Source organism: Perca flavescens, chromosome 10 (assembly GCF_004354835.1).
Source record: "Perca flavescens isolate YP-PL-M2 chromosome 10, PFLA_1.0, whole genome shotgun sequence".
Classification (NCBI taxonomy): domain Eukaryota; kingdom Metazoa; phylum Chordata; class Actinopteri; order Perciformes; family Percidae; genus Perca; species Perca flavescens.
The window spans coordinates 24,527,686-24,539,426 of NC_041340.1; the positions used below are offsets into that span (position 1 = coordinate 24,527,686).

An 11,741-nucleotide genomic window follows, 5' to 3' on the forward strand; every position below is an offset into this window, starting at 1 on the left:
GGTCAAAGGTCAGTCTCCTGCGCTTTCACCTCCGGATGCCGGTGGCCTCGGGGTCTTCCTGCTCAGCCACGACTCCGGCCTCTGGGCTCTGGCGCCGGGGTCCCTGACTGCGATTGCGTGGGTGAGCGTTGAAGCCGGCCTTCGCGGGTTTGTCCTTGTCGCCTTGCCGCGGAGGGCGGGGGTGCTCCGGCTCAGGGTGGGAGGGCGCGGGGCGGCGGTGGTGTTCGGCGGCGGAGCCGGCGGGGGACGGGGCGAGGGAGGAGCAGAGGCTCAGGCTGTCGCACAGAGCCCCCCAGTTCTGCTCGCACTGTAGCCGGACGCTCCGTGTCAGCGCCTCCTTCACCTCCTCTCCGCAGCTCAGAAGAATATTCACCAGCTCCACGTACGGGCTGGGCAGAGAGAGGCAGAGAACTCACATGAAGCTCGTGATTTCATGTTTGGAAGCACAAAACATCTAGGTCTAGGAAACGACAGGAATAAATGGGATGGTACTATTACTATACATGGAAGAACAGAACTGGATTAAACTGGCAGAAGAGTCCAGGGAAGGTAAACAATCAGAGATAAAAAAAAAAAAAAAAAAAAAGAGAGAGAAGGGACAGGCTAGAGAAAATATATATAAGCATGCTGTCCAGAGCAGCCACTCACCCTTTAGGGAAGAGATCTTGGAAATGGATCATCTCCACCATGACGGCCACATTCTCCTTAGCAGCAGAGCACAGGTTGTGTTTGATATAGCACTCTCTCTGGAGCTGAAACACCATCTCTTTAATGGACACACACTTCCTGCTGATACAGCTGAACTTGTGCCGTAGCCCATGCGCCATACATTTCAGAGCATCCTTGATGAAGGACTTCCCCTATTTACACACAGAGACACGACTGTTCTCAACACAAAGTCACTTGAAGTTGTTGAAACCTAAGAGTTCACACATCAGCCAAAGAACCCCCCCCCCCACGACTGTTACTTTAACTTCTATATTACTTACACTTAATAGTTTTGGTACTTTGAAGATGTTGTGCACATGTTTTCAGCAGTGTTCAGGAGTGGATGTGTGGTTGCGCTGAAACAAGTGTAACTATACGCTTTGAATACAGAAAGTGGTGATGAACTTCTGCATGAATAGCAGCGAATTGTGTTATTCTGCTGCTGAAATCTGCCAACGATTCCTAAAATGTGACCCTGTATGTTAAAACCCCAGTCTGGCTTGGCTTGGCAGGGCTTCAGCCTCTGTATATATGGAAAGGGAGATAACTAGGCATCTGGCCAACTGGCTCATGACCCTCGGTCCTATAACTGTACATGCACCAGTCCACTCAGAGGGAAGTGAACTTCCCAAGAGAGGAAAGAGATTATGAGATTAGTGTATGTAAGTATGATCGCACTTCTAGGAAAAGTAATATGTTTCGAGGTATGCAGAGGGAATTAAAAAAAACAAAGTTAACAAACCTGTCCATAGATGACGAGTGTGCAGCAGCGAACCAGTGAAAAGGAAAAGGAATGTTGCCTCTGGTTACACCTTTTTTTTTTTTTTTTTTAATAAACACACAGACAGTCTAGTTTAGTACCTGAGAGTCAAATTTGCCAGCGTTGTGCAGGAACGTCATGCAGATTTCCTGTAGCCCTCGTATCTCGCAGGAGTTATTCTCAAAGCACTCAAACACACCACAGCCGACATCCCCTGCACTCACCAGGCAGTGCTGGATCTCAGCTGGAAAGAGAGAACAGGTTAGGGGGGGAGGGACCTTATCATCTGTTCACAGCAGAGACAGCAGCAGATTGTTACAGGCGCGTTGGCAACGAAGACCGTACGGCTTGAAGGCACAACTCCACTTCAGATTGCTGCACAAATCACGAAAGCTGATGTGGCGTAGAACTATTTCCACAGACACAGGCGGTCGCTCGTGTGTTCATGACCAAGAGTCCGAGAGAGAGAAAAAGGATGCAGGGCGGCTGGAGGGTGGAGGGTGGAGGGGGAGGGGGGGGAGAAGTCTAATTTCCCAAGCTGAGGGGTTCCTGCAGAGGAACACTTGGTGACAGATATTACTGTGTCATTCTGCACCACAATTCATCTGCACTGCCTAGCATTGAGATGGGATGGTGCATTGCAGATGCAACCTTGACTACTTGTGGGTGAAACACAAATGCAGTCATTTCTATTGTCTGTCAACTAAATGTGCATCAACAAGTCTCTCGTTATTGCATTCAAGGATAAACTGAGATTGCTCTGAAATGGCAATATTTGAAACGTGCATCATTAGCTACGTGAGAGGGTACAAAAGCAGCAATGCAGGCAAAAAGAAAATTAATAAATTGGGAAATATGAAAGTATATGTCATGTGAATACATAATATCAGCTCCTGCACACCACTCGCTCGCTCTCAAGTGTCCCTTTCTCTTTACTGTGGCCGTGAAAGACAGAAATGACCATGTGAAAGTGAAGGTCTCTCTCTTTTAACCCCAAATTGCTGTCTATGAGCATGTATTATGAGACCTGTCACAGAAACCTGTCACAGACAAACTGCTGCTTATACCCTATGTGACATCGTTTTACTCTTAAGTTAATATGGCAAATTGCAGGTTAGGTTGGCAGCCAACAGGCCATACACAGCTTGGCTATGAGAGTCCAACTGTTGACTTAAGTAAAACATAATTACACGCGTGGTTTGCCTTGAAGGTGATTACTGATGGGCGTTAAGAACATTTTTTTCTCTTTAGTCGGAAGTGCGCACCAGTTGCGTAAAAACAAAAAGACAGCAAATAAAGGATTGAATGAGACTTATTAGAAATCACGCGTTGTCAACAAGGACCCTCTGTTGTGGGGGAAAGGGAAGAGCTTCTGCGGGGGTTTGTATGCACTGAGTTGAACTTTAGTACGCAGGAAAAGTGAGCCGCTGTCAGCAGTGCTTGTTTTGGCATCACGGGAATGTGCTTGGATCGTACGAGCTTGGCCGCAACGTGCATTGAATTACACAGTGGTGTTACCAGGGTCTCTGCTGTGAAACCTTCACTGGAGTTCGTCCCAATGTTACAGTGTGGAGGCGAGACAACAATTGTCCTGTAATATTTTGACACAGGTTCACATGGTGGGTCGCAAGTCACGCCGAGTATGAGGAACAGATCAGCCAGTAGCCTATAAACGACGCTTCGGAGAGAATGGGACAGCAGGCCAATATGTGGTGTTTGTTAGTGCTTTGATTTAATGAGGAAAGACCCGTTTGTCTTTTTTATGGTATTCAAAAGCGATATTTCCCGAAAGGATTGCTTCAAGGAATACACTCCTGCTCGCCTTCAGCGCTGACCAACCAACCAACCACGCGACTTACAACCATTACTGCTCTACCAAGCTGCTGGGACACATCACCCAATATTCATTTGAAGAGATAGCCTGGACAACATTTGCAAACCCCCACAACCCTGAAACTGTTACGCGGCACACGCGTATATAGGCTCCACCATGCAGCGCGCACGCACACCTAGATGCCCTGCCGTATTCATTACCTATTACCTTGTGCCATTCTATTAATAGTTTACTCACATATTGGATTTCTGTCTGAGAGTATTTACAAGATATCGTCTCTCTGAGTAATTGAAAAGGGTCACTATTTCCCGTGCACCATAGCCGGCATTTAAGTTCAAAAGCAGCGGATTGCTCAAACCTCACGGACGAGTCCTTCCCCCCCACCCGGTATGGTTCCATTTGCAGCCACAGTAAACAATTGTACGGACAAACCCCGCGGAGACGTGCGAGCAGTTGCATCAACCAAGGACCTGCACATTCTTATTCTCTCCTGACACTTGTGGTTCCTACCTGTGTTCTGCAGGGAGAGGCGTCCTTTCTGGCTCGCAGGCTTCTCGGGGAGGCTGTCATGGATATCGATATTATCCGATCCCACCACTTGCTCCAGCACTGACAAAACCAGCAGCACCACGGCCAGTTTGACCAACATTGCGTCTCTCCGACAGTGTGCTCCGATTCCCAGCAAATATCCGGCAGTGTGTGCGCGCGCGCGCGCGTGTGAGTACGTGTGTGTGTGTGTGTGTGTGTGTGTGTGTGTGTGTGTGTGTGTGAGAGAGAGAGAGAGAGAGAGAGAGAGAGAGAGAGAGAGAGAGAGAGTGTGTGTGTGTGTGTGTGTGTGAGAGAGAGAGAGATAGAGAGAGAGAGAGAGAGGGTTCGCCTTGGATCAGTGATCAGCGCAGCTGCAGCTTGGTGTCTTTTGGGGCAGCTGTGGGACTGAATGCATGAGCTGGAAGGGATGCTGCCTATATTTCTCAGAGCCCCGGGTGTCAATTTGGATGAAGGAGTTAAGCAGGTGTTGTCGGTTGGGGCTTCACAACCAATGAGAGACGCAGACATCCACGTCCAAGGTTTAAGGGGAGTGTCCAGTGGAAGTCTTTTGAAAGTCCCTTTTTTTTTTTTTTTTTTTTTTTTTTTTGCAATAAAACTGGCGCTATAAAGCAATATTCGCGAGCAAGTTGGACTGTGACAGCTTTCGGGTGATCAAGCACTGTTTCACACACCAAAATCGACACAAGTCAGTCATATAACGTCCAATATGACTAGTGGACCTCCAATAACACAACATAGGCAATCTTTCAACAGCTTTTATGCTTTGCATATATTGCAAGATAACGTACAATTCCTGGTTGTTGTTGTTGTTGTTGTTGTTGTTGTTGCAGCAGTAGTGGAAAAGTCAATAGAAAGTCTGTTTTTTGCCATAAAACTGGAGCCCTTTTTTAGGCTACAAGGCTAAGTAGAGCAGTATAGGATCAAGAAATACCGAAAATGGAAGCATATGATATCCAAGCACTCTACATAAAATAGGCTTAGCTTGTGGCTTCTACTAAGTCATTAATAGTTGTAAGGTAGTAATTAAATTCAGTACAGCTTTAAAGCTGTCTGTAGCCATTGCTTTGACAGAAAGTAGGTGAAACGTCTGCTATAACAGCAACACTCAATAAAACTGGATTATACCATTGTGCAATCAATGTTCTAATAATAATTATACACAAACAACAGGATGTCAGAACTCTATATGATAGTCTATATTGATTAACTTACAATACTTACAATTTGAAGCACCTAAAAATAGAATGCCTTTAATAACTTTTTTTTTTATGGGGAAGTGAATATGAAGGGGTCTGTTACACAATGCCCAGTTTAGTCTGTGACAATGAGGTCTGCTAACCACAGGGAGTGATCTAAGAATAGAGGACCAACCATTGGCAGCGTTGCACATTTGGAGACCTTAGAGGAATCTTTTTTCAAGAGCAACACTTGGATGGAGGATGCCATGTGCAAGCAAGAACATAAAGTCTCTGTCTTCGAAATGTTTCCAGTGAGCTAACTGCTGTTAGCTGTTACTACTCTCAGGTAAAGGCTTCTATAGGAGCCAGTGTTGCGATGCATGTCAGCATGTCGCTGCGTTGCACATCATGCCAGAGGGCCACTGGGGGACAAGAAATGGTACCGATGTCAGGAAACGACTATCAGGGTGCAGGGTGGGCATTTGCACTTGGGTCCCAAGCCTCTAGGGGGCCAAGTGCTTCTGATTGTTCCTTCCTTTTCTTAATTACAACATCGCAGGAGCGCAACCTCATAAACTGAGGTGTCTTCCTTATCTGTGGTGGTTTATTGTTAAAATTGTCAGGTTTGAAACAGACTTCAACTTTCATCCTAGTGTGGCATTAATAATGAGGAAAGATGATGTGGTTTAGTGTCTGAGTGGGATTGGTGGGGGTGACCCTGACACAAATACGTTACGCCACTGCTCAGGCGCCCCTTAAACGAACATGGGGAAACGATTGGCTGTGTGTGTGTGTGTGTCTCTCTATCAGTTTAATTGAGGTTTTTAGTCAGTGGAATGAATCTTGGAGAAGTCACCACAGCTGAGAAATGGGAGGTATTTTGGCAGGGAGATGGTGCAGTGTAGGAAACTGCAACATTTCAATATTCCCATTATATTCTTTTGGTGGACTTTGTCTGCCAGGATTTAGGATGATATTGTCTTACTTTTGTATTCTGTCCTCATGATATTACACTAATACAAATATTAGTTTTCATAGTATGGTCTGATCTTACTTTAATATAATATAGCATCAATAATCTACTCAATAAAAAAAGTTGTTCCAGCCTGTGTGCCACACATTGGCTTAAGCTTGAGCACAGAACGGAAATTGCAATGCAGCAGTATTTTTCAAAGTCCACTGGATTTCCAGCAGGCTCAAACAGGAGCGCACCGTTGCGCGCGTCTGGAGATGGGCTTGGAGCGTTTCCAGTTGTGCCTATACCACAAACTGGAATCTCCTGCTCAATTCACGTCTGTTAAAAGCTGCCCATGCTGTGAACACACCCTCGATTTTGCCCAATCAGTGTGCTGCAGTGGACCAGAGTGCGTCACTGCTGCCTTCTGGTGCTGCATTCAAGTCATATGGGAAAAACTGCTGGAGGTCTTCAAACCGAGACTAACGACCTGAAGGGATTCAAGCATTAGTTAGTTATTAAAAGACTTTAATATTCCTCTTATTAGTATTTTTGTTCTAGCATTTTAAGGCACTTAGCAGACATTAGTGCCTTATTAGTGTTTCACTTAAAGGTGCAGTAGGTAAGACTTATAAAACTAACTTCCTGTCATATGACCCTATGTTCAAGTAGAACTACATGAAACAGGTAATTAAAAAAAAAATCTGGCTCCTCTGGCACCACCTACAGCCTGTAGTGCGATTTGCAAGAATCCACCGTTCCCTGTTCAGATGCACCAATTAGGGCAAAGGGGGGCGGGTGTCTAACTGCGTGTCAATCACTGCTCATGCACAGGCATTCATTCTCCCTCATGGGGGGAGGGGCTTAGGAGACCGTTTTGGGCTTTAGCAGAAAGGGGGGAGGGACTGAAAAGTTGTTGATGTTCAAATTTTTTGGCTAAGTCCTGGATCTTCGCAATCCTACCTACAGCACCTTTAATTAGTGAAACTGCAAATTAATTTTTTCTCTGTATTAAACTTCAGTTAGCGTTTTTGACAGAAACAAATCACTCAAGGTCCACTTACTAGCTTTTTGCAGAATCACATTCATATTTCACAGTCTTCTTCAGTGGATGGAGAAAGCTTATCTTGGGCACGTCTCAACATATCTCCATGACAACAGAGCAATCCACCAAGGAACAGCTGATAAGTGGACCTTGAGTTTTATTTTGTCAAGCTACAGTTTCCCAAATCAAGAATGAACAGTCATGCTTTACAGTTAGCATATTTTACTTTGTTACAACATTTAAATTCAGTTCAAGTTAACCTGTGTAGTTTTTGACCACTAGTGCTAAAGAGCATTTTTTTCTATGAGTGGGTTTGTGCCAATGCGCCAATGTGCCAAGAGACCGTTGTATTGGGGGGAAGAGCAGTATTAATTATGTGTCATGAAGGCATGATACCTGTTTGCTTATTAAGCCATTTTAATACTGCTCTTCCCCCAGTATGGTGGCCCAATCACATCATTAAAAAAAATCTTACTTGTTCACAAGAAAACTCCACAGGGCATCTTTAAAGGTGCTGTACTCGAAAAAAAATCTCATCCTGACGCTTTGTGACAGCCCTCTGCGTGAGATACTGACACACAAGGCACTCACATGCACGAAAGCTGCAGACACACTGACCAGACGGCCGACCCTCGGCAGAAAAGGCAGTTGGACTGATCAGTCTCCCAGAGTTGGTCAAAAAAGTGCCTCCGAACCATAGCTGCCAACACTCCAGTTTTTACCGGGTTTCTCCCGTTTTTTAGCCCTATGTCCCGGACCCCTCCCGGTTTGATATTTCTCCCGGGAAACTCCCGTAATTTGCATGGCCCAAACTCCTTTATAAATTATCGGACCAATATGTTTGTCTAATGTTGACCAGTTGCCAGATCTTGTATGAAGCGCATCCTATTCACACAATCCACACACCATATACAATTTTCAACCCGTTTGTCACCTCAACCTGGCAACTTATAACCCAGTTGCACAGTTGATCTCTGCGCAAGCTTCGCAGAAAGTTCACACCCGAAAGCGAGGAGATAAAAATGGCAGTGTTGGTAGCACAGACTTACAGTACACTTAACAGTAACCCCCCCCCACACACACACACACAGACACACAACAAAGCGACGAGACGTAATACGTCTCCATAACAGCAGGCGGCGCTGTGTTGTTGCACAAAAATGAACACCGACAGCTGATTGGACGAACATGCCACGTGGGTCTGGTTTCTCCGGAAATTCAAAGACAGACTGTCATGGCGGCTTGTTCAGAATACGATTTCATATTGTACTAAAATAGTTCACCGAAACGTGTTTCTGAAAACATTTTAAGCGAGAAATAGGCCATGCAGTTGCTGAATCTGTCTTCATTTCAGATCAACAAAGGTCAGTTTAAAAGATTTTCGTCAGATTTTGAGAGACTCTAGTCACACTCATTCCGCTCCCTGTTTCCGGGTTAGCACTCTACCAATCAGATGGGTCATTTGAGACCGACAGCCGGCATTACCCGCCCAGCCGATTATACATATCAAATCGGCCAAAATGAAGACCGATGGCCCCTCGGACGGACGACGGCATGGGACACACCCAACAGACTTGAGTCACTGACCTTGACTGTCCAATGGCTGATTATCGGATTGGTGTGTCAGCGCCTTTACATGCATGCACTGCCAGACCGGCTATCAAAACAAAGAAACAGAGAAGCTTGGATTACAACACACACTTCATTCTCTGCTCAAGATGCCATTACTCCACTATATCTTCAGATATTTTTTACTGCTATATTAAAGGAGCACGCCAATTTATTGGGACTTTAGCTTTTTCACCGTATCCCCCAGTGTTGGACAAGTCCATATACACCATTCTCATCTCCATGCATGTCGTAACCCACCGCTAGCCTAGCTTAGCACAGAACCTGGAGGTAACCGGCTCCAACTAGCCTACTGCTCCCAATAAGTGCCAAAATAACTCCCAACATTTTCCTATTTACATGTTGTGATTTGTATAGTCACAGCGTGTACAAATAAAGTCACGTGAGACGCAGCCATCTTCTAACCGTATATAAACTGGGAACTATATTCTCAGAAAGGCGAAGCACTGCTACTTGGGCAGAGTGATTAGTGCAACACCTGAAAAGCACCGTTGTTACTCTCTGCTCCTCACCATGGGGCTTCTCAGGTGCTGGGAGCAAATCACTCCGCCCAAGTAGCAGAAGTAGCACTGCTTTGCCTTCTGAGAATATAGTTCCCAGTTTGTTAACTCTGGGGGATACGGTGAATAAGCTGAAGCCCCAATAAGTCGTCGTGTTTCTTTAATGTTCTAAATATCGAGTATGGCCCCTTTAAGGCTGGGGACCAAGAAGAGTCTAGTAAGTTTAACCACCAGGTGAATGGCACTTTTAAAACATTGCACCACTGTAGGAAAAATGAAGTGACTTGGCAAAATGTAGAGAAAAGTGGTACCATTTATATTTACTACTTCACTTGAATGCAACACAAAACGCCAAGCATTGGCACCGGGAACAAGAACATTCAGCGGTTTGACCAACCAAACGAATGAACATCATGATTTAAAACTAAATTCACAAGTTTTAAAATGATCACATTTTCCAGAACAGCTTGCAACGAGTGAGCAGGCAGCAGCCAGCTGTGTATTTTAAAACATATCTATAAACATATATTTTAAGTATGTTTATACAATCTTACCTCAACCTCCAAATAATGGATATCACTGTATGGTATATGGTACCATCAAACACTCAACAGATGATTTTACGGTATTAGTATAACCTGTTAGTGGCTATTCTGGAGCTTTCAATCACATCAAATAATTGTCATTAGCAGATGAAGCAAAGACATGTCATCCAATAAAAGTTGAGTTTAGGTTCTGTTAGTGTGTCAGGGTGATGTTGCACTTTATATGGCGGCCCTGAAGTGCAAAAGCACAACGGAAAACAGAAAACAAGAGCAATTTGCAAAACACAAAATTTCAGAAAGCACTACACCATTTCACAAAACATAACAGCAAAAGAGAAAACAAAACGACATTTGGTGAGACTCAAACCAGAAAAGATAGGTACCTATTGGACAATGATTTCTCCTTGTTGACTAGATGTCTGTCAATCTGCGACAAACAAAAGTACATCTTCTTTTGGATTTCCGGCAGACTGGAAGCCTTGCAGCACACTGCTGCCTCGCACAGGTTGTGATGGTAAGATGAAATAAAACGTTATCTATCCCGAGGGAAAGCGGAAACTGCTGTGCAGCAGTTGCAATACAAAGTGGGAACAGGCTCCTACAAGTGCATTGCACCATCAGTTTAATATTTTGCACCCTCAGTTGAAATTTGAATAATAAATGCCAGCACAAGGTGGTTAGGCACACAGACTGTGTGGGCGTCTCCATGCATACATTCTATTTTGGTTCATGTATGTGCAGCAGCGCAACGTGCAAAAGGGCTGGTCGAAGGTGGTCATTATTAAATACTCTCCGTCACATTACTGGTCTCATAGCTCTGAAACAGCTGTGCCAATCAGTTAAACGTTATAATGACAGCTCAGCAAATGGAAAGCTTTACCTCAGGAAATGTCTACATATGTATATATATATATATATATATATTATATCTTATATTTTAGATTCTTCAAAGTAGCCACCCTTTGCTTTTTTATTAATAAGGGAAACAATTCCACTAATTAACCCTGACAAAGCACACCTGTGAAGTGAAAACCATTTCAGGTGACTACCTCATGAAGCTCATTGAGAGCACACCAAGGGTTTGCAGAATTATCAAAAAAAGCAAAGGGTGGCTACTTTGAGGAATCTAAAATATAAGACATGTTTTCAGTTATTTCACACTTTTTTGTTAAGTACATAATTCCATATGTGTTCATTCATAGTTTTGATGCATTCAGTGAGAATCTACAATGTAAATAGTCATGAAAATAAAGAAACACATTGAATGAGAAGGTGTGTCCAAACGTTTGGCCTGTACTGTATATATACATACTTTTATATTTGCACTCTTTGTATTTACACTTGTCCCACTTTGTATTGCAACTGCTGCACAGCAATTTCTTATCTTATCATCCCAACCTGTGAGAGGCAGCAATGTGCTGCAAGGCATCTGTCAGAAATCCAAAAGAAGAAGAAGGACTTTCGTTTGTCGCAGACTGATAGACATCAGACTGATAGTGCATCCAATCAGCAAAGAGGAATTACTGTCCAATACGTACCTACCTTTTACGGTTTGAATTTCACCAAATGTCGTCGTGTTTTTTTTCTTTTGCTGAAATGTTGTTGTGTTTTGTGAAATGTTGTGTTTTTCTGTTTTGCCATTGCGCTTTGCCCCACTGCCACCGTACCTTCAGCCTCCGAACACTTGTCATATCATGTGTGTTGAGGACACTTGGAAATTTGAACACAATGCAGAGCTTTCACTGCCTGTAATGACAACTATGTTGCATCTCAAGTGTGAGGACTGTCGCGGTTTGGTTGCCTCAGATGGTTGCGTGACAGTTACAGTGATATGTTTATTTATATTTTTATATTTAATCTGTCTTGTGTCAGAGGTATTAAGAATCTGTTTCATGTTTATGTTGCGTAAAAAACATTTGTCTCCTTTTGCTGACACTGTCCAGAAAATAGACAAGTATGCTTTGACAGGAGTAACGTTCATTCACTTTGACTGCTGTACTGTAAACATACAGAAAGCAGACATGTGTTCTGAGTTGGG

The 11,741-nt window shown here is 44.0% G+C and overlaps 1 protein-coding gene across 1 annotated transcript; it reads right to left on the bottom strand.

Annotated features, from left to right (window-relative positions):
• stc2a (stanniocalcin 2a) lies at positions 1–4,044 on the bottom strand. Its single transcript, XM_028589321.1, has 4 exons — positions 3,813–4,044; positions 1,570–1,712; positions 649–860; positions 1–389 (listed from the first exon to the last, which is right to left on the bottom strand). The coding sequence occupies exons 1-4, from the start codon at positions 3,949–3,951 to the stop codon at positions 26–28; spliced, it is 858 nt and encodes a 285-aa protein (XP_028445122.1). The 5' UTR covers positions 3,952–4,044; the 3' UTR covers positions 1–25.
• Between the last annotated feature and the right edge of the window lie 7,697 nt (positions 4,045–11,741).